This window comes from Notothenia rossii, assembly GCF_949606895.1.
Source record: "Notothenia rossii genome assembly, chromosome: 1".
In the NCBI taxonomy this organism is placed as follows: Eukaryota; Metazoa; Chordata; class Actinopteri; order Perciformes; family Nototheniidae; genus Notothenia; species Notothenia rossii.
Genome location: NC_136912.1, coordinates 6,045,751 through 6,069,672, shown reverse-complemented (window position 1 = coordinate 6,069,672; position 23,922 = coordinate 6,045,751). Strand labels below are relative to the sequence as shown.

Here is a 23,922-nt window from a genome sequence, read left to right as displayed (position 1 = left end):
AAAGTGTTGGAAAATGGTACAGCTGTCATGAGTCCTAAGTATTATATTATACTTGTGTCGATATGTACAAAAGTCACTTGAGTTTTAAAATAAAAAGCTTCAGATTTGACAGAGAAAACCGCACTGAAGTTATTTTAGCTGTAAGCAGGAAGGGAGGAAAACCTAAAGTGTTGGGAAATGGTACAACTTTCATGAATCCTAAGTGTTCTCCTGTACTAGTAGATATGTACCAAAAAGCTTCAGATTTTTATTTATTATTAGAAAACCCCCGCTAAAGTTATTCTTGCTGTAAACGGGAAGCTTGGGATACCTAAAGAACTCAACAATGGTACAGCCATCATAAATCCTAAGTTTTCTCCTGTACTTGGACTTAAAAAAAACGTCAGTTTAAAAGAAAAAGCTTCAGTTTTTAATGAGAAAACCCCCAGTAAAGTTATTTTAGCTGTAAACAGGAAGGGAGGCAGACCCAAAGTCCAGGAGGCGTTTCTTCACATTGATCTGACTTTCAGAGCCATGAATTACCTGACTTGTTCTTTAAGCAGAGGAATAGGAGTGGTAAATCTAGCGTAGGGACATTGTTTTTTTATGAATAGGCCCCTCTCCCGTCTCCAGGGAAACACTTTCAACTCCTGGCAGCAGCCAACAGTTTGGGCACAGAAAGGCCCACTATGGGGTCCTCAGGGGAAGACAACAGATGTTCCTGATCAACTTTGCTCACAGACCAGAAGTGTTTTTCACAGTGCAGATGGATAAAACAAAAGTTGGACACAATTCAAATTTCATGTTTAGCAATATTTATTTGGAAAAATAGTCTTGGCTAATTCCTTCATTCAAAAACGGTAAAGGAGACGGTAACATAACAATTTGTACAGTACAATCCCTCTTAAATAACATTTTCTTTAAAAAAAAGTCCCATTGACCTGAAGTGCCTTTGCAAAATATCATCATTAATAAAAAAAAGCAACTTAAATAATCATAACAAACATCACAAATATACAATACGAAATAAAAATAACACAAAATCATTAAATTAACTTAAATTAAATCATAATTTTAAACTTTTTTCTTGTTTTTTTCTTTCTTTATTTTACAAAATCTGTATCAAAAAGCAACATTTTATTTATTTAATTAAGACAAAAGTTTTCATGTCCCGAAAAGAAACTGAAAAGAGTTGAACAATACTATGTCATAAATGGTTTTGGAGGGCTTAGGGAAGGAAAACGCACTTCAGTGTACACAGCGATCAATACATTACAGTCTTCACAGTGCAGCGATGGGTGCACAGCCCAAAAACAGCTTCGAGAAGAACAGGCCAGTATGGCCAAACATCCACCGTTTGATGCAGTTCCTGCGCTCAGCAACACGTGTGGGTTAGAGAAAAGGCCTGGGTGCAAATGTTGCAAAAACAAAAAAATCGTAGCGTCGCACGTTAGCGCCACGAGACAGTGTCCGTTTATATTTTTTTACTATTTTTACTCCCCGATAAAAGGCAGAACAGAAAGCTAAGTGGCAGTTTACTTTCAACCGTAAACTTTGTATTTATACCCCGCCAGTTCTTATCCCACACGCTGCCTGCGCTTATTTTTTTCCAGTAGAGAACCAGCTCACTCTGAATATCAGTTAAACGTCTCAGTATCAGCAGCAGTCTCAAGGCGGGACACCTCCCCCTAGGGTTTAGAGCAGCATCTGAAGGAGTATTAAAACTCTCCCATAGAGCAAATGAGCAACGGGCAGCCCACTGGTGGCTCGTTACACCTGGAGGGACACGAGAAGACAAAAGAAACGTTAGGGTTTGTTCGACAGACGACCACAGAGAGACGAGTTTCAACACTGAAATGTATAACCGGGTAAAACATCGGAAACTCACCTCAGTTGCAATTATACATTCGTCCTTTTCCTCTGACATCACAAACACAGATTTGTACTTGGTGTCCGCACATGCAGACATTTCTGGGGCGTTCTTTTCTGATGAATCGCTTTAAGAAAGAAAGAAAGACGTGGTTAGTTTTATCGTTCTGATAGCTTCAGTGCTACATTAGCTTCAGTGCTACATTAGCATTAGCATTACATTAAGCGCTTTGAGCACCAGGAAAAGCGCTATATAAATCACATGTATTATTATTCGAGACCGTCAGACAGATATTTACCATTTTAATCGTTTGCTGCGTTTCTCCTCAAACTCAAACGAGTCGTGGGATTGGCACTTGTCTTCGCTAGCCGCCTCCAGCATGGCTTCCTTCGCCGCCTGCTCGTAGTTGACCTCCTGTACGAGGTTGTAGTCTGAAGGCTGATGGCGGCTCTTGTAGCTGCTCCTCCCCGGTGGAGACCCCTCGTCAGGATCGCTGCTGCAGAAGTCCATCTTCTTGTTGATGTTTTTAACTCCCGGCGTCGGCATCATGCTGACCGCCAGATCTCTGTCACCTCGATGACAGTTGTTGGTCAGGTTGTTTATTGTCTCTACCTCACCAACTGTTTCTATTTGACCGCCCCGCTGGACTTTCGATCGGAAAAATCCAACAAGAACAGCGCACCCCGCCAGCAGAAGAAGAACCAAAGCCACGCCGGACCCCACGGCCATCCAGGGAACGTCGGACCCTCGTATCGCAGCGTGCTCTGGGAGCAGGAACTGGCAGTTTCTTCCTCCGTATCCGGGAACGCACGCGCACACGTAGCGGTTGTTCCTCTCGTGGCACGTGGCTCCGTTGTGGCACGGGTTGTGTTCACAGCGGCTGATTGGAGAGCTGCAGTTTCGCCCAGTGATCCCCGGCGGGCAGGAGCAGATGTATCCGTCGAGACCTTCCTGACACGTGGCGCCGTTTCGGCACGGGTACATCGAGCACTCGTCCCCCGTGTGGTCGCAGTTCATGCCCGTGAAACCCTCGGGACACTGACACAGGTACGAGTTGACCAGATCCACACAGCGAGCACCTGTAGGCAGAATCAGACATGTTTAGTGTTAGAAAAATATCACTGAATGGAAGTAGTCATCACATCCAGAGCATCAACTAGTTCCTGAACAGTGTCCTTCACATGCTGATATCCAAGAGAGGGAGTTACACAGTCACAAGATGGAGGGATACCGGGTCTTCTGGGTAATCATTCATCCTGTCAAATACAAAATACTGACTTTTCCCTCAAAATTTCAAAATTCAGATTTTTTCAAAATATTCTGACTTTTTCCTCAAAATCAAAAAAGTCTGACTTTTTCCACAAAATCTCAAAACTGTGACTTTTCCCCCAAAATATCAACATTTTGACTTTTTCTTCCAAATCTCAAAATATTGACTGTCTCCTCAACATTTCAAAATTCTGACTTTTCCCTCAAAATGTCAAAATTCTGACTTTTCCCTCAACATCTCAAAATCCTGACTTTTTCCTAAAAAGTCTGACTTTTTCCTCAAAATCAAAAAAGTCTGACTTTTTCCTCAAAATCTCAAAACTGACTTTTTCTCCAAAATATAAACATTTTGACTTTTTCTTCCAAATCTCAAAATTCTAACTTTCTCCTCAAAATGTCAAAATTCGGACTTTTTTCTCAAAATTCGGACTTTCCCTCAACATTTCAAAATCCTGACTTTTTTCCCAAAATCTCAAAATCCTGACTTTCTCTCAAAATCCTCACAGTCACAAGATGGAGGAATAGAAAGCAGTCTTCAATGTTTACTTCAGATTAGCTCCACGTCAGAAATGATCATGCTTGTCATATGTCTCTCTCCATAGAGGCTGAATCATCATGTTAATCACATAGCTATCATATGCCTCAAACAGTCCTGATGCTCTTCTAGGTAATCACACATCCTGTCATGTTCACAGCTACAGTTGATACCTTTGTTATCATGCTACTCTCAGATTGGAAGAGGACACTCAGTATTTTCCAAACATTTAGTAATGCTGGAGTAACATCTGATGTTTTGGTATTCGAGGCTAACTTCAAAACTGGAGTCAAAACTGCTCAAAGATTGTAACCTTTTGAATCAGCTTACATAAATTACAATATTGAGGCTGTCCAACAACATCGTCTCTGACCCCAACCATGTCCTGAACAGTGAATATGAATTGTCACAACCAATCGGAGATACAGGGTCCCACGATTTAATAAAGTTAGTTCGAAGCACTCCTTTGTGTATTTCAAATTAAATACAGAGTTAAATCCCTAGTCGAATGAACGCTAGAGGGTCTTGAGATGTTATGTTTGCTCCCGTATGTTTGCTCTTGTCTTAAATATTTGACTATGTTGACGTTGCAGCTTCTGTGATGCAAGAACATTTTAAGACTCGATCTGACAATACATTGTTATTGTACCGTATCGTATCTTACTACACGGCTATGCACGATATTTCAGAGGTTGTTAATAGTTGATAACACACCGCTGCTAAGCAAAATAACGACCGTTGCTAAGTAGGATCAAGGGTGAGAAAGGGAAAGAGGTTAAAAGACAGAGCGCTGGACGTCAGATAAATCAACAGAAGAAGACAGCGGAGAGATCTTAATCAGCCTCCCTTGAAGGTCCCTATTATACTGTGTTTCATCAATATATCACAGGTCTCAGATATATACAGAACCTGTCTCTGATTGGCTGAAACACCAAACGGATCATTGCAGCAATACCCATAATCCCCTCTGTTTCAGCCCTGTTTCCAAAGTGCTGATTCTCTGTCTGTTACTTTAGATGAAAATAAGGAGCCCCTCCCCACGCCCCTCTGAGAGAGATTTGGTTACAAAGAACACAATGGTGCTCTAGGAGGAGATTCAGGTGATAGGGGGGGGGGGGGGGGGGGTTACCTTGGTTGCTGATTGGCTAATGGTTACCCAAGACAAAACATCGTTATGACATCATAAAGTGGCCAAAATCTGATCAGCTCATTTTCAGACAGGTTTTTATAGAAATGGATCAAAAAGAGAGAGAATCTTTGTTCCTGAAACTTTCAGAGTCTCTTTTCACAGAGGGGACACATGTTGATGTAGAAGAGACATGAGGAAGAGGGGACACATGTTGATGTAGAAGAGACATGGAGAAGAGGGGACACATGTTGATGTAGAAGAGACATGAAGAAGAGGGGACACATGTTGATGTAGAAGAGACATGGAGAAGAGGGGACACATGTTGATGTAGAAGAGACATGAAGAAGACGGGACACATGTTGATGTAGAAGAGACATGAAGAAGAGGGGACACATGTTGATGTAGAAGAGACATGAAGAAGACGGGACACATGTTGATGTAGAAGAGACATGAAGAAGAGGGGACACATGTTGATGTAGAAGAGACATGAAGAAGACGGGACACATGTTGATGTAGAAGAGACATGAAGAAGAGGGGACACATGTTGATGTAGAAGAGACATGAAGAAGAGGGGACACATGTTGATGTAGAAGAGACATGAAGAAGAGGGGACACATGTTGATGTAGAAGAGACATGAAGAAGAGGGGACACATGTTGATGTAGAAGAGACATGGAGAAGAGGGGACACATGTTGATGTAGAAGAGACATGAAGAAGAGGGGACACATGTTGATGTAGAAGAGACATGAAGAAGAGGGGACACATGTTGATGTAGAAGAGACATGAAGAAGAGGGGACACATGTTGATGTAGAAGAGACATGAAGAAGAGGGGACACATGTTGATGTAGAAGAGACATGAAGAAGAGGGGACACATGTTGATGTAGAAGAGACATGAAGAAGAGGGGACACATGTTGATGTAGAAGAGACATGAAGAAGAGGGGACACATGTTGATGTAGAAGAGACATGAGGAAGAGGGGACACATGTTGATGTAGAAGAGACATAAAGAAGAGGGGACACATGTTGATGTAGAAGAGACATGAAGAAGAGGGGACATATATTGATGTAGAAGAGACATGAAGAAGAGGGGACACATGTTGATGTAGAAGAGACATGAAGAAGAGGGGACACATGTTGATGTATGGTATCGTACAGATTGCATGAGGTAACCCTTCTGGATCAGTCTCTCTTACCGTTGGAGCAGGGCGTGGAGGAGCAGTGGTCGATCTTCTTCTCGCAGGTGAACCCGGCGTACCCTGTGGGGCACTGGCAGAAGTATCCCCCGTCGGGGTTGTCGGCACAGCGGCCGTCGTTGGAGCACGGCCCGTCGGCACACGTCATGGCACTCAGCTCGCAGTTTTTGCCATAAAAACCGTGAGGGCAAGTGCAGGTATACGTGTTTTCCAAATCCTGCGAGGGGAAGAAATAGAAACAGGTTCGACATCAAGGTCTGTGTTTGGCAGCTGCTGAATCTTTTTGTATCTCAACATCTGTGAGATTCCCATTAGGCCAAGTTGAAACTAATATGTTTTATTTAAACGTATTGCTTTCAACTAACCTAATTACAGTTTTGTGAAATCTGTTGACATAATACATTTAATTAAAGTCAACCTTTCAGTTTTTTCAGTGTAAATGTGTCTTTCTGCAGAATAACTACTTCTGGTACTTAAAATATATTATGATTCTAATCCTTTTAAATCTAAGAACACATTTCAATGCATGACTTTGACTTGTAACTGAGTATTGTTACACTGTGGAATTGCTACTTTACTTATAATCTGAATACTTCTTCCACCTACTGAGCCCCAGCTTGCACGATGTCTCTATCCTCCCTACTCATTTTTTTTTTTAAAGAAGACCAAACACTTACGGCACAGCTTCCTCCGTTGCGACAGGGGTTTCCGGCACATTCGTTGACCTGCATCTCACAGCTGGACCCGGTGAAGCCCGGTCTGCAGGAACAGGTGTAGCTTCCCTGACCCGTGTTGCTACAAGTGGCTCCATTCATGCACGGCCTGTGGTGGGTGCAGTAGTTGAGATCTGGAGAGACACATGTGGATTAGCCACAGCTCAACACATGGCAGAACAACAGCAGCAGCAACAGAATGTGTTTTGTCCTCCGGCACACTTGACTTTTTCTCTTCTTCCAGTGGTTTTTTGTTTCCTTTTGAGCCCTCCCTGCTGTCCCTGCTGTCCCTGCTGTTCCTGCTGTTCACGCTGAGACAACTGCTGCTCTGTTGTGGCTTCTGCACCACAGTGGTGAGGCTGTTATGTTGCTATTTTGATCTTCTTCAATTTCTTTTTGTCTTTACGAGACTTTGAAATGTTGCTAAACAGTCCTTGGTAACACCCCTAAGTAAAGGGCACTGAGAACTTCCACACCAACACTATGTGCAATATACTGTAAGTTCCATCACTGCAATACACTCGCTGCTATATATATATATAACTATGTGCAATATTATATCATATTATTATTATTAGTATTATTAATAATGCTATGATAACGTGCAATTACGTAACTGCCACTACGTTTTAATTTTTGCACTATAACTACTAAATACTGCTAATAATAATTGCATTGATTGTGTGACTTTCTATGTTTCTACGTTTCATGTTGTCTGTAAATGTTTAATTGCTCTTTTTGCTGCTGTGTTTATTGTGTTTATTGTATTTTGTTAGTCTGGCACAACAATTTCCTTCGGGATAAATAAAGTCTTATCTTATCTTATCTTGGCCGGAGAGGAAAGTTCCTGAGCAGAACTACCGTAGATAAACTCGGCATATAAATCTAAACGCTCTCTTCCTAATAAGCATTGCTTAAACTCTGACACAGATGTGGTTTCTAGGGAAAAGTTGGGCTACATTTGGTTAAAACGTCACTTTTTCTTTGGACATATAGTTTCTGTTTCATCAGCTTTTCAATTAACAATCTTCCAACTGCAATTAGGGTCTTTTTGTTTATGTATCCATTGAAGTGCTGTTGATGTAGGCGATGACACACAGCAAAGATCCTGAGCTGAACTACGCTATCAAACTCTGCATCTATACACTTTTCTGCACTTTCGAGTCCCGGCTCTCTTCACATTAAGCATGGCTTAGCTTATTGGCATTTGATATAAACAAAGACACAGATGTGTTGATTTGCGAGATTTGGAGAAGGAATTTTGGCTAAAGTTGGTTTAAAAGTCACTTTTATGGATTTATAATTTCTGTTTAAATCGCTTTTCAACCCCCATTCTTCCAAAGGGTCTTTTTCTTGTTTAACCTTAACTTTCTAACCTAACACTTTCTGATCAACAAATTCCCCAATTGATATAAATCTAGACACAGATGTAGTGGATCGGCGAAGATTTAGTTTGGACATATAACTACTGTTTAAAACACTTTTCAATCTGCATTCTTCCAAATGTAGTTAGGGAATGTTCTTATTTATACATCCATCAACACGCTGGTGATTAAGGACTTTCAAGGAACCACAACTTTCACTTTTTAACCCAACTTCACACTTTTCCATCAGCAAATCACCGTATCAGTGCTCTCTGCTTCCTTTCCTTTCTCTCTTTCCTCCTCACTCCCCCCACACTCTCATCTCATCCTCACCTTGGTTGCAGAAGAGCCCCCCCCAGCCCTCCTGACAGTTGCACTGCCACGGCTGCTGGCAGGTCCCATGGAGGCAGCCCGGATAGCGGATGCACTCGTCGCAGTAGCGGCCTTTGAATCCCACTCTGCACCTGTTGTCCAATTAGGAGGGAAACGCCGGTCAGAACACTCACATTACTTCATGTGTCCCACTAATTCATGAATGCCCCAGTGAACAGGAGAAACAACGTACTTGCACTCTCCGGGTTTCTCACAGAAGCCGTGCTCTTCATCGCAGCCTGGCAGGCAGATTGCTGTGGAAGAGAAAGAGAGAAACTGTTTGGATATTTGTTTGGTTTTTATATAAATCTCAAGAAAGTCATTATAAATCAAGGACAGGGAGGTGCTCTGAAAAAATTGAAACGCTGACATATATATATATTTGCTTTCAACTAACCTAATACAGTTTTGTGAAATCTATTGACACAATACATTTAATTAAAGTCACCGTTTCAGGTTGTTCAGTGTAAACCCATTAGCTGATACCTTAAACTCCTTATCACCGTGGAAGAATGTTCTGATTAACATAGTGCTGAGACAAAGGAGGGAGTGTGTGAACGTGTGTGTGCCACAGAGTCTACACACTCACACACACACACAGGCCCCGTCAACCCACCCCACCACCCTCTTTTTTTTTTCTTCTTCTTCGCTGCGGGTCAAAACTCTTTTATTCATTCTGTACACACACACACACACACACACACACACACACACACACACACACACACACACACACACACACACACACACACACACACACACACACACACACACACACACACACACACACACACACACACACACCCCTTAATGTCTCGGATTGGGGCAGATAAGAGTGGACAGCTGGCGAGTGTGTTGCCAGTGCGCGACAGCTGCTCCATTGTCTCCTCTCTGCCGGCAGCTGCCCACTTCAAACAATACCTCCCCCGCCCCGGCCAATCAGCGCCCGGCCCACTCCCACAGTAACCAATTCGAAGGGAGCGTGTACATTTATGGCACGCGTGAGATTATTCCCAAAAACTTTCCTTAGAATAAATCAAGTGGTCGTGTGTGTGTGTGAGGGCGGAGGAGGGGGTGCGCGTGGTGTTTACGCACAAGTTGCCTTCTAACGGCACTCAGAGGATCTGATTACAGACCCAACGTAGAAATTAACTTTTTATACGTTTTCCACAAAGAAAGATACTTAACTTGTATTAAGTTTAAAGTAGTGTAATGGTGTTTTAACCCAACAATATCCTCCGTATCCATTGTGTTTGTGTTTGGTTTAAAAATATATGTTAAGATCCAGCATCTCACACACATAATATTATAGAAATAGAAACAATAAATGAACTTTGTATATGTTCTTAAAACCACAATGCATTACTTTTACTCTCTTTATAACCAATTTTAAACCACTACTGGGTGTTTTATCTCACAAAATATCCTCTGCATCCTTTTTTTTGGTGTGTGTTTTAAAAGCGGTTGTCTCATCATTCACCACACACACACGCACACACACATGCTCCCAATACAATATCAGAGTTACTCACGTTCAGTGCAGTAGTGTCCCTTCCACCCGGAGTCGCACACTATCTCCCCCCGCTCTCCACAGGTGAAGTGGCCGAAAGCATCGTCTCTGGGCCGGCAGAAAACTGAGCACCCGTCCCCGTAGTAGTGCTCATCACACACGAACCGGTACGAGTACTTTAGCTCCGTCTTGCCTACGGTGTGCAGATCCTGGGACCATACCTCTCCCACAGTCAGGTGCCTCTGAGTGGTCATGGTGCTGATAACGCGGTCTGGAATATCTAAAATGCACATGTGGATGCAGAAAGTGAGGATTAAGGGATACAAATTGTTTGAATGTGGTAAAAAATTGAGTGTCGTGGTGTTTTTTTCCTACCTGTCATGAGGTCGTCTTTGGAGTCGGTGTGTAATGCCTCAATGATCAGCGAGAAGGTCCCCTGGGAACACAAATGGCTTCATGAGACAGGTGGCCAGCGGAGATAACATCAGGAATAAAGCCCGAGGCGATTGTGCCTTATACACTAACTGAATCCGCTGAAACTAAACACCTGGACAACTTTCAGCCCTTAAAGTGGATGTCAGACAAAGTGCTGAGGCGCGTTTTTACGCACGGATTTACCCCCAAAAATGGCGCGATTTCGCTACCTTCACTTCTACTGTATCTGACATGAATGGTTGTACTTACAGGCCACGTGAAGCCGAAGTTAATCCTGACGGGGTTTGAGAACGAGCTCTCCGGGATGACATCGGGGACCTGGAAGGAGTTGGAGCCCAGAACAGGCGTCACAGCGCCGCCGTATGTGCACGGAGGCTCCGGGGTGGCGTTGGGCTGGTAGTGCTTGAGACAAATCCTGAAGAAGGTTTTACAATCGCACTGCTGCTGGAAGGACGACATCAGGCCTCCTTTACAGCAGTTTTTGTTGCCCTGTATTCCCTTCTTGTTTAGGAACTCCTGCAACTTCAGCTCAAAAACTCCCGAACATAACCCCTGTGGAGGAAAGTTATTTTCATTAACTAAACACACACAGTACCGCCAGCGTGTGTGTGTGTTGTGGTGGGAGGGGAAGGGAAGGGGGGTTAATTGATTGTGAAATAGAGAATGTGTGTCTTACCTGGCACAGCAACATGGACATGACGGTGAGAGTCAGCAGGCTGACGCGCCGCATTTTAAATAAATACATAATAAATAATAAATAAATAAAATAAAAAGTCTCGGGCTCGGCTTGTCCTCAGGGTGCCTGCTCCTCTTCAGTCCCTCTGAGGAAGATGCATTGAGCACGTTTCTGTTGCCTCAATGGGGTTTTCTCTCCCCTCCACTCTCATTCATGTCCCGAGGAACAAAAAGGATAAATCCCAAACCTTGAAAAAACGAAAAATAGAAAAAAGCCACAAGACAAGATGTGTGTGCGTCAGAGAAGTCCTCCAGTTCCGTTATAATCCAGTTCGTAAAGAGGGGGGAAAAGATGGGTTCCTTGTTTTTGTTTTCTTAAGAAAGTGACTGAAGGAAGTAGCTTTGTTTGTGTCTAACCCAAGGACAGATTTGTCACTGGTCCAACATGCTTCCTTCTCCCCCCTAATGTCTTTCCTCACTGTGAACTGTGCGTCTGTCTCCAGCCGAGGCCGCCTGCAGCCTGTTATATACGGCCTGACACATGCTATGGTAATAACATGCAAATGGTCACCCCTCCTCCTCCTGCGCGACTTCACCTCCCAATCTGGCCCGGCTCTCCACAATGGGGTCCCATGCAAGTAGCCCCCTTATTACCCCTGCAGCAGCAACGCGTTCATATCTCAGCCCAAAATGGAGACGTGTGAAAGTATTTTCGATATAATAAGAGTGAACATACAAAAAAAGGATCTGAGTGACTCCTACAGGCGGAGGAGAAGAATATCAGATAACCTGTTGAGGAGAAAAGATGAATGAAAGTTTCTACCTTTTATAACATATTGCAGGTTTAAGAGGTGGTCATGCTAGCATTAACAAGGCCAGGAGGAACTATGATTGACTTTGTATTACTTTTGTAATTGTTTTACAGATCATTAAGTAGTTTTCAGTGTTTCAATTGAATCTGGAAAACGTTATCTCAGATGTTAATAGATCATAGTTTCTTTTGAAATAAATGCTGAAAATGTATGTAGGCCTACATCTGGGAAACGTTATCTCTTTTCTTTACAGTCTGAACAAGTTACATCAGGAACATGTTATCTGAGATTCAAAGAGTCCCACTGAACCCAAATGTAAAGCGCCACACACGCCAGGTTTCCTTTGACAGGAAGTTAATGGCGTGTGGTTGAATTGTTCCCTCCAGCTGTTGCCTCGCTGGACAATCCCCTTTGTTTTTAGGCGTCTTTACATGTTTGGGTAAAATGCCAAAAGCAAACCCCCTAAAAAGCAGCTTGAAGTTGATTCATAAGAAAAAAAAGGAGAACAAAAATGTTTTTGGTGAAACCCTGACTCAGTTAATTGTTTACACCCCTCCTCCACCTCCCCCTCTTCCTCCCTCTTTCCTTACACTCCCCTCTGAATTTTGGCTATTTCTGGTTGTGGGAAGAATTCAGAAAGACTAAAGAAAGCATTCCTTGGCAGAGCTGCGCGGTGAGGTAAACGACTTTGAGGGGCTGGACGTTTCCATTTTGCTCCCTTTCTCCTCACTAACATTTTTTTTTTAACCGCGTGTGTGCATGCAAGTGTATTGAAGTGTGTGTGCGTGCAAAAGGGCGCGCGCACCGGCTCACGTGGCCAACATGAGGGGGAACTTTTGTTTGTGTGTGTGTGTGTGTGTGTGTGTGTGTGTGTGTGTGTGTGTGTGTGTGTGTGTGTGTGTGTGTGTGTGTGTGTGTGTGTGTGTGTGTGTGTGTGTGTGTGTGTGTGTGTGTGTGTGTGTGTGTGTGTGTGTGTGTGTGTGTGTGTGTGTGTGTGTGTGTGTGTGTGTGTGTGTGTGTGTGTGTGTGTGTGTGTGTGTGTGTGTGTGTGTGTGTGTGTGTGTGTGTGTGGAGGAATAAGTTTGCTCTCCCCCCCTCAGCTGTATGGTAATTCAGCCAGCACCTGCTCTCCCCTCAATAACAGCGGGAGCGCGCCTCCCTTAGCAGAGTGCGCGTCCACATGTCCCATACACAATACACTCTCCCCTTCCCTACACACACACACACACACACACACACACACACACACACACACACACACACACACACACACACACACACACACACACACACACACACACACTTCCATTCACATCAAACAAACATAACCTGACAAATATGGCTTCTTTGTCTTTTAATATTGACCAAATGTCGAAAAAAACCATAATTTAAGTCTGTGGTGTGTGTGCGCGTGCGTACGTGTGGTGTGCGTCTTTGTGATAGGGAGCAGGAGATGGGACTTATTTCTTAATTAGGTCCTTCATTAGAAGTGTGATTTGTCTGCTGTATAATGGGGCTGCCGTGCACGTACATTGCGTCACTTTGCTCAGATATGACGTCAAGGATGCGTTTCTCCGGTTACCTGATGCTGAGACAATCACCCCACCCCCCCATGCCCTCCATCCCATCACCAAACAATGAGACACGCTTTCCCCTTCTCTTCCAAATTACCTTCACTTCTCCTGATGTGTCCTAGAGTTAATTATTACCTCCAATCAATGGCAGATACAACCAGACAAAGTCCTCCTCCTTTAATAAACCTGTCCATCTCGGGACATTTATCAAGCCAAACGCCAGCTGATCCGTGACCATCGCGATTTAAGGGACAACAACAAAATCAATGTTTATTTTCACTCAGAGAAAGCAAACGTTTACAGCTACAATTAAGAACAACTCTCAGTTTGGAGCCACTCTGAACGTTTTAGATTACTTTTAATACACAGCAAATCTAACCATGAAGAGCTGCAGGCTTATATATTTGAACTATAAGCCGAAAATTAAAAGGACAAGTCTGTAAACTGTAAGGCACAAGGGATGGATGCCTAAGCCATCTTCTCAATGAACCGAACATCAGTCCTTTGCCAGGTTTGAAATGCCTTAGACAGCACTGCATTACCAATGCATTACCAATACCCATCAGTTTTGGTCTCACTCTGAACCTTCAAATACACCGAAAGTGAAACCAATAAGATCCCCAAGCTTACTCTCCAATATAATCGATGTTTGTATTGATTATTTACTAAAATATAGCCTCAAATCTGGGAATGGCATGACCAGAAATGGAGTGAAAAACTTCAACCAAATTGAAATTCTCCTAAAATATTCTGAACATTTATCATTTTTGGCAGGTTTGATATGACTCATTAATGGCAATCAATTACCATTAGCCTTAACAGGCCGCTTGTGTGACAAGATGACGAGTTTTGAATAAAATATGCATCTCAATGTAAACATTACTGAAGCTGTAAGCATTCTGAGATTAACTGGGAATGAACCTCAACCAGGAGCTGAACCAGTGAGACTAAAGTAGAAACTCTGCTCAGTGTGGACACATCCGTCCCTACAGTATATTGTTTCTCTACCCCTTCCCCTGGCTGAGCTCTGACTGTTTAACTAAAGCGCTACTTTAGGGGCTGCTGTAGTTTAACTCCTGCCCACCAGTAGCTGCGCCAAACAAAAAAGGGTGACTCGGGGTCTGACTATTCATCCATTCTCTGCGCTTTAATTTCCATTGATTGTGAATGCAGGAGGGGGGGAGGAAGGGGGTCTTCAGTGAAGGACCACGACACGCCTTCAGACGCGGACAGACCCTTACAAGCCATCTGCCACTAACCCCCCCCCCCCCCCTGCACATACAGAAAACGACGTTTATTTCCCTGCTCCCCTCCCTCCCTCCTCCGGCTGAAGCACGTCTCTATGTCCGCCGGTCTACCCTCCACTGGAAGCATGTTAAAGGACCTGTAACGGTATGGGCCCTCCGGTGCCATATGGCGAGGGGGAAGCCAGGAGGGGTTTTTTTCTCCCTTCTTTGGTCCCCGAAGAGGAGACACCACATGGTCACTCGTGGGAACGTAAACACGGCGCGCATCACACGATATCGATCATATGAAGCGCAATTTGGGAGGGGGAGTGTGGCGGAGGGGTGAGGAGAGGGGGGGGGGAGTGATAATATGTGAGGATCAATTGATTTTTTAAAACATTGATACCTCAGCAGAAATATTGACGCATCTCAACGCGCAGTGAAAGCTTCCAATCTGGGTGGAGTTCAGGAGTGTGCCAGGGTTGGAGGTTCAACTCCCTGATGGATGCAGGAGGAGCAAGGCAGGAGAGACACACTGCCGGGAGGAGGAGAGAAGCAGGGGTAGGGGGGGGGGGGCAGGAGAGGAGGGAGGGGAGGGACGGGTGTCGTGAGGCCACTCGTGCTAAACAGTAGTCTATAAACCTGAAGGAAATGGAAGGTTTTGAATCAGCACTTTCCCAGATGGTTTTACGCACGCCTCCCCGAGTTAATGATGATTACGCACCAAATCAGACTGTACAAGCACCGTAGACCACCGCGCGCACCAACACACACCCTGACACGCTTCTTTTGTACGATATACTATTTAACAATTGCTAATACTGGCTGCTACTTTTTCGCACTCCATTATACTGTGACAAAATATACATATTTTTTACGTTTCACCTTTTTACAAAATACGTATCTTGTGTACTTTGGATTATTTGTATTTTTCTTTATCTATATTAATGTAATCTATATTAAATCTAGTATATATATTGTAATCTATATTAAATATAGTAGGCCTATTAATGTCATATATATTTCCCCTGTGGGACAAATAAAGGATTTCTGTTTCTGAATTCAAGTCGTTAACTTCCTGTAATAATCACATGAAAACATATTCAATAATTCCCTTTAGTAAGTTTACAGTTATTATCGTTAACTCCCTTTTAATGTGTGTTTTTAACAGGATGTTGTTGTTGCGTGTTTTGGAGACGCCATGATTCCGGACCTGCTCTGTCTCCGCGGGTTTTACCTGCTGTAACGCAGGGATCAACAGGCCTTTGTGTCCAGATCAGATTACTGCGGCCAGCTGCTGGCAGAGGGGGCCACAGGCCACAGATCCGCGGCTCCCCAGGGCTCTTTGGGGCTCCTCCCGGCTCCCCACGGCTTCCCACGGCTCCTCCTCGGCTCCCGGTCCGGGCTGCTGCCTCATTAGCATACGGTGCTGTGACTGGAGCCGTGCTGAGCTTATGGGAAGAGTGCCGCAGTAATTACGTGGGGGGCCCAGAGACGCGACTGCAAGTGTGTGTGTGCGTTATAAGTGTGTGTGGGTATAGGGAGGGGCTGGGCTGTGTGTGTGTGTGTGTGTGTGTGTGTGTGTGTGTGTGTGTGTGTGTGTGTGTGTGTGTGTGTGTGTGTGTGTGTGTGTGTGTGTGTGTGTGTGTGTGTGTGTGTGTGTGTGTGTGTGTGTGTGTGTGTGTGTGTGTGTGTGATAGACACTAGGGGCCTAAGGGGGAGGTAAAGAGAGAGAGAGCTGTACGTGGCCAGTCGCGCGCCAATGTTTATGAAAACACATCTGCCACCAGTGGTGTAAGGTAACCAAGTGCAATTATTAAATTACTGTACTTAAGTACACATTTGGAGGTAATTTATAAGTATTATTATGTTATGCTACTGTGTACTTCTACTCCACTACAGTTCAGGTAAATGGTGTACTTTTACTCCCCTACATGTATTTAATACATTTAGTTACTTTACAGATCTGGATGAATGATGTGAAATCTAATCAAGTGTTAAATCAGACTTTAGTTCCACCTGGAGTAAATCCACCAGCTACCCTGCAGTATACAAAGTCATTCAAACTAGCTGCTCCTTTACCAGCTTTGAGAACACTTTCATGATCAATCATTATAAAACATATCATATATATTATTCTGAAATGGACCAATCTGCACAATGAATACTTTAACTGTCGCTACTTTCACTATATTTTGATGAGAATACTTTTCTACTTTTACTTGAGGAACATTTTGAATGCAGTACTTTTACTGTTACAGAGTATTCCTACACTCTGGGACTTCTACTTTGACTAAAGTACAAGATCTGAGTACTTCTACTTTTACTCAAGTACAACATCTGAGTACTTCTACTTTTACTCAAGAACAAGATCTGAGTACTTCTAATTTTACTCAAGAACAAGATCTGAGTACTTTTACTTTTACTCAAGAACAAGATCTGAGTACTTCTACTTTTACTCAAGTACAACATCTGAGTACTTCTACTTTTACTCAAGAACAAGATCTGAGTACTTCTAATTTTACTCAAGAACAAGATCTGAGTACTTCTCCCACCTCTACCAGTGTTATTGAAAACACATCTGCCGCACCACAGCATCTGTGGGTCCCTATGAATAATATCAATACTGCACTCAACACGTTTACCCACAACACATACTCAGTTAGTGTGGAGGAGAGATCAAGCTGCTGAAGTGATGAGGAGCTAAAGGGTTAAACAAACATCAACACACACTTAAAAAATGGGGTGTTAATTAGTTTATTAAAAAATGATATACAAATACGTGTGTATGGATTCATGTCCCTGTAAGAGGAATACTCTGTTACAGTAAAAGTCCTGCATTCAAAATGTTCCCCAAGTAAAAGTAGAAAAGTATTATCATCAAAATCTAGTGAAAGTAGCGACAGTAAAAGTAGTCATTGTGCAGATTGGTCCATTTCAGAATAATATATATGATATGTTTTATAATGATTGATCATGAAAGTGTTCTCAAAGCTGGTAAAGGTGCAGCTAGTTTGAATGACTTTGTATACTGCAGGGTAGCTGGTGGATTTACTCCAGGTGGAACTAAAGTCTGATTTAACACTTGATTAGATTTCACATCATTCATCCACATCTGTAAAGTAACTAAAGGTATGAAATACATGTAGTGGAGTAAAAGAACACAATTTACCTGAACTGTAGTGGAGTAGAAGTACAAAGTGGAAATACTCAAGTACAGTACAAGTACCTCAGCATTGTGCTTAAGTTCAGTACTTGAGTAAATGTAGTTACTTTACACCACTGTCGGCGACGTTGTTTGTTGTGCAGTCGCTACACAGGGTTTAAGGGAAGGGGAGGATCTTGTAAATATGCTGTGTGTGTGTGTGTGTGTGTGTGTGTGTGTGTGTGTGTGTGGGTGTGTGTGTGTGTGTGTGTGTGTGTGTGTGTGTGTGTGTGTGTGTGTGTGTGTGTGTGTGTGTGTGTGTGTGTGTGTGTGTGTGTGTGTGTGTGTGTGTGTGTGTGTGTGTGTGTGTGTGTGTGTGTGTGTGTGTGTGTGTGTGTGTGTGTGTTTGTGTGTGTGTGTGTGTGTGTGTGTGTGTGTGTGTGTGTGTGTGTGTGTGTGTGTGTGTGTGTGTGTGTGTGTGTGTGTGTGTGTGTGTGTGTGTGTGTGTGTGTGTGTGTGTGTGGAAGAGAGGGTGACACAGGGTCGTTGTATTTTTTCGTTGACCGCAAGTTTTAGGATTGCTCTGATCATTATAACAATGTCTATGTAAAACAAGCTGATCATCTCATTTCTCATTAAACTACATTATTATTCACTACAATTTGGATTTCAGCAAAGTATTTTTTTGATAGCGTGTCATACAATAGCAAACAGGCCCGTCCTCCGCCTCCCAGCGACTTTGTTTGTTTCCTGCTGTCGATACAATTGGTCTAAAGCCATCTCTGGATCCACTGGTGTTCCTCCAGCAGGCCTAATCACCAGTGTGAATGATGGGAGAGTAAAAAGGGAGGAAGTCCCCCTCCCCTCCCCTCCCTCCCCTCTCCTCCCAACTCTCCCTCTCTATCTCTACCACCATGAGCATCTGCCCAGAAATGAACAGATGTAGGCACCTGCGTTCTGGGCTCACATATGCGCACATGTCCCCCTCCCAAAACAAAACAAAAAACCCCTTTCAACCTTCCCTGAGACCCGGAGCCCACCACAATGGGGGACAGATCAGGGATGCAGTAACCAAATACTGCCGATCCCCCCAGGACCCCCGCTCTGTTAGAGGCATTGTCACCAGTTATATCAAGTGGCTGCACCAAACAATCTGCTGTATGACTGCTCATTTCAGACATGACATAATGCAGAGGGACAGAGAGGGGGAGACGGGGGAGGGAGGCGGAGGACAGAGGTGGCGTCTGGAGGATTTCTACAGTATGGATCCAATATCCAGAGGTCAGAATCAGAATCCCTTTAATAGTCCCTCAGAGGGGACATGTACGTTGTTAGATTAGAAAAGAGACAAAGACAGTTTAGTGTTTCCTAAAGCATGCATTAAAAAGTTTTTCAGATTAAAAAAAGGTGGGAGAAATACTCAGATCTTGTACTTGAGTAGAAGTACCAGAGTGTTGGAATACTGTGTTTATCATGGATGGTATTATAAAGCAGTATTTATATGGTGGCTGTAATGGAGGGTGTTTCCAGAGGTGTAGAGTAATTGATTTACTCAAGTACTTTACTTTAGTTTTGGTAAAGTTAATTCTTTTCATGCTGATCCTTTTCTAATCTGACTAACGAAATGTTTTCCAATGTGAGACTTTTACGTACAAAGTATTTTTCAGGGTCGTGAAGTAACATTACTGAAGTACTGTACTTAAGTTTTGAGGTACTTTTTTTGCTACAGTGTTCTTTTCCTCCACTCCATGTATTTAATACCTTTAGTACTTTAGAACACTTTAATGATCAATCATTATAAAACATATCATATATATTATTCTGAAATGGACCAATCTGCACAATGACTACTTTTACTGTGACTACTTTAACTATATTTTGATGAGAATACTTTTCTACTTTTACTTGAGGAACATTTTGAATGCAGGACTTTTACTGTAACAGAGTATTCCTACACTCTGGTACTTCTACTTTTACTCAAGTACCAGATCTGAGTACTTCTACTTTTACTCAAGTAAAAGATCTGAGTACTTCTACTTTTACTCAAGTAAAAGATCTGAGTACTTCTACTTTAACTCAAATACAAGATCTGAGTATACTTCTACTTTTACTCAAGTAAAAGATCTGAGTACTTCTACTTTTACTCTAGTACAAGATCTGACTACTTCTACTTTTACTCAAGTACAAGATCTGACTACTTCTACTTTTACTCAAGTACAATATCTGAGTACTTCTACTTTTACTCAAGAACAAGATCTGAGTACTTCTACTTTTACTCAAGTAAAAGATCTGTGTACTTCTACTTTAACTCAAGTACAATATCTGAGTACTTCTACTTTTACTCAAGTAAAAGATCTGAGTACTTCTACTTTTACTCAAGTACAATATCTGAGTACTTCTACTTTTACTCAAGTACAATATCTGAGTACTTCTACTTTTACTCAAGTACAAGATAGTACAAGATCTGAGTACTTCTACTTTTACTCAAGTACAAGATCTGAGTACTTCTACTTTTACTCAAGTACAATATCTCAGTACTTCTCCCACCTCTGGTTGAAAGCAAAACTATTAAGTTAACATAATATTTTGTATTTAAACGTAATATTATTGCTTTCAACTAACCTAATACGGTTATTTGAAATCTGTTGACATACTTTAATACATTTAATTTAAGTTGAATTATTAATTGTTTTTCCAGTGTACTTGAATAAATGTACTTCCCACCTCTGTAAATTGAGGGGTGTTTCAAACATCAGATTTGGATTGAATTGATGGGGATAAGTGCCGTTGGGCTGCTGTGGTTGTACAATTTGACTCATGTTTAAACTTTTTAAAACAGAACAATTTGGGTTTTTTTTGTGCAAAAAAATGACAAACGATTATTTTACTGATAGTTGTAGCACCTTAGATATTTGCGTATAAGCCGGTCAAGTCCATCCGCATGTCCCAGTTTGGTGTGGATTCAAACACTTGATTGAATTGATGGGGATAAGTGGCCGTTGGGCTGCTGTGGAGGGGGGGGGGGGCGGGCGGCAGGTGCTAGCTGTGGTTCAGGATGAAAGAGAGGCAGAGTGCTACAAGACCAGGTTACACTTAAAAGCCTTGTTTTTGTCCTGAAAGGAGGCCAGCAGCCCACCGGTAGAGCAGCGATAATAACCCCCCCGCCCTCCATCTCTCAGCTGCTGCCGACAGAGGATCCTCTCGCACCTGTTGTCTCCCCCCTTTGTCTCCCTGGCTAGCGTTAGCATGTTGTTCTTCTTGTCCTTTATTAGGACTAGCATGAGCATTGGCTATTCTTCCTGGGGTCCTCACACACTGTCAAACATAGAACAAAACTAAAACAAATCATTTCATGCAATTTACAACTTCTATACGAAGTGAAAACTAAAACTGGTCATCCTATTTTAGCCATCATAAGAACAAACTAATAATTATACATAATAATACATACACATAGCCACAAGCCCAGTTCAATTATACTTTATAATACTGAGATAATGTGAGCATGCTACACCTCAGGAATGCTAACCCGTCCAGAGGCTAATGGTCCCAGGAGAGAGCTTAGAGAGAGGTGGGGGGAACCAGCAGGGAAGCTTTAGAGGACAAGACAAGGAGAAGGAGGGTGAGGAAAGGGAGGGAGGAAAAGGAGGGAGGGAGGGTGCGTTCCTCCAAAGCCAGTGTCCTCTCTCCTGTCCAGAGCCCTGTCCTAAATCACTGGCCCCCGGGGGAAGGCTGTCCTTTGTGAGGAGACCCTGCAAGCTGGGCCGCCAGCTGCCAGCGTCATGCCCCCCCTCACACACACACACACACACACACACACACACACACACACACACACACACACACACACACACACACACACACACACACACACACACACACACACACACACACACACACACACACACACACACACACACACACACACACACACACACACACACACCTTCAGCACCATGACAATGCTGGCCGCAGCAGAGCATTAAAAAGGACTTGGAGGAGCCTCTGGAGAAAGGCCACATGTTTTTAACAGGAACTATAATGATGACAAACTCGGGCCGGGTTACAGAGCACGACACGGTAACCTGGAGGAAGGAGTATTCAGAACTTGTAGAAGTAGAAGTACTCAGATCTTGTACTAGAGTAAAAGTAGAAGTACCAGAGTGTAGGAATACTCTGTTACAGTAAAAGTCCTGCATTCAAAATGTTCCTCAAGTAAAAGTAGAAAAGTATTCTCATCAAAATATAGTGAAAGTAGCGACAGTAAAAGTAGTCATTGTGCAGATTGGTCCATTTCAGAATAATATATATGATATGTTTTATAATGATTGATCATGAAAGTGTTCTCAAAGCTGGTAAAGGTGCAGCTAGTTTGAATGACTTTGTATACTGCAGGGTAGCTGGTGGATTTACTCCAGGTGGAACTAAAGTCTGATTTAACACATGATTATATTTCACATCATTCATCCACATCTGTGAAGTAACTAAAGGGATTAAATACATGTAGTGGAGTAAAAGTACACCATCTACCTCTGAACTTTACCTACAGTACTTGAGTTCATCGATTTAGTTCCTTTACACTACTGTCAATAACCTGGATGCAGCAGCACTCAGATCTGTAACCTAAAAGTTATTATACAACAGTGTAGAAATGCTTTCTTAGAAATAAAAAGTCTGGCATTCGAAGAAAAGCCAAACAGATATCTAATATATTATATTGATGAATTCTAATCCACTTGATAAAGGTGGAGCTACATGTCATTAGAAGTCCTTCACTCGTCCCATAGCGGGGACATGTTCAGTGTCAAGAGCAATGCAACATGTTCTAGATTTAGCCATATAGGCTAATCGTAATCTGCAGGTTGATGGCATTATTAAAAGAAAACACTGCCTTGAAAGACTTCCCCCCCCCCCTCAGAGTAATACATTATAGCAAGAGAGATCATAATTTGTGATGGTGCAGAACTTACTTCATTTGGAGCAGAGATTTAGAAGAAAGAGCAGTTTGATTGAAGAAGGCGATCCACAAAGGTCCCAGCTGTAAATGACTTCTCAGTCTTTTTAAATCCAAGGAGATTTTTACAGTTTCATCTTCACTTTCTTTTCCTGACTCCACCGTCAGCATAAAGCTCAGACTTCAACCTTTAGAATATAAAAGCAAAGTTCAGGCCTGATAATGCTGATGCTAGTCTTATGACATCAGATTCATTGTTATGATCTCTTTAACATTTACCCCTCTTAGTCTAGGAAAATTAGCCCTTGATTATTTTTGGACCAGGGAAGTATTTCTGAAGATAACCAAGAAGACGAGATATGTGTAATTGGTGAAAAATGTAAAGAGGAATATTTAGTGTCTGTACTTTAAAGAGTCCTCTCCTGCTGATGTTCAGGTGTATATCAGTATGTAGTGTCTCTACTTTAAAGAGTCCTCTCCTGCTGATGTTCAGGTGTATATCAGTATGTAGTGTCTCTACTTTAAAGAGTCCTCTCCTGCTGATGTTCAGGTGTATATCAGTATGTAGTGTCTCTACTTTAAAGAGTCCTCTCCTATTGATGTTCAGGTGTATATCAGTATGTAGTGTCTCTACTTTAAAGAGTCCTCTCCTGCTGATGTTCAGGTGTATATCAGTATGTAGTGTCTCTACTTTAAAGAGTCCTCTCCTGCTGATGTTCAGGTGTATATCAGTATTTAGTGTCTCTACTTTAAAGAGTCCTCTCCTGCTGATGTTCAGGTGTATATCAGTATGTAGTGTCTCTACTGGGACATGTCTCCATGATTTAATGTTCAAAAAGCTATTTATTTTCTCATACTGTCTGTGCTGCAGCACTTCTTTTCACCCTCTGTCTGAAACCAGAGCGCAGTCCGCTCTGATTGGTCAACCGCTTAGAGATGTCCCGCCCCTTAGCCTATCACATACAATGTGTGCGAGCACTAGCCAATAGGAGCAGGAGTGTTACATAGTGATGTAATTTTGTTCCTGAAGTAAACAAAGGCAGTGTGTGATGAATGTTCTCCAGGTTCAGCGGTGGCTAACTAATCAATGCTAGACCACTTGATGATCGGACTGAGAGAGTTTCTGCTCGGTAAAGAACGGTCACCAAACCATGACACCAAAGAA

At 42.6% G+C, this 23,922-nt stretch overlaps 1 protein-coding gene across 1 annotated transcript; it reads right to left on the bottom strand.

The window, feature by feature from the left end:
- Positions 1 to 771: 771 nt before the first annotated feature.
- Positions 772 to 22,907, bottom strand: dla (deltaA). The gene is made up of 12 exons (XM_079647790.1): positions 22,774 to 22,907; positions 11,048 to 11,835; positions 10,621 to 10,923; positions 10,312 to 10,372; positions 9,959 to 10,216; positions 8,620 to 8,680; positions 8,388 to 8,518; positions 6,655 to 6,824; positions 5,978 to 6,194; positions 2,148 to 2,928; positions 1,868 to 1,976; positions 772 to 1,755 (listed from the first exon to the last, which is right to left on the bottom strand). The coding sequence occupies exons 2-12, from the start codon at positions 11,114 to 11,116 to the stop codon at positions 1,750 to 1,752; spliced, it is 2,166 nt and encodes a 721-aa protein (XP_079503916.1). The 5' UTR covers positions 11,117 to 11,835; positions 22,774 to 22,907; the 3' UTR covers positions 772 to 1,749.
- Positions 22,908 to 23,922: the final 1,015 nt, after the last annotated feature.

Coding starts and splice junctions, on each gene's coding strand:
- dla (XM_079647790.1), bottom strand. CDS start 11,116: ATGTATTTATTTAAAATGCGGCGCGTCAGCCTGCTGACTCTCACCGTC. Junction 10,217..10,311: donor CAAAGACGACCTCATGACAG/GTAGGAAAAAAA, acceptor TGTGCATTTTAG/ATATTCCAGACCGCGTTATC. Junction 8,681..9,958: donor GGGACACTACTGCACTGAAC/GTGAGTAACTCT, acceptor TCTCTTCCACAG/CAATCTGCCTGCCAGGCTGC.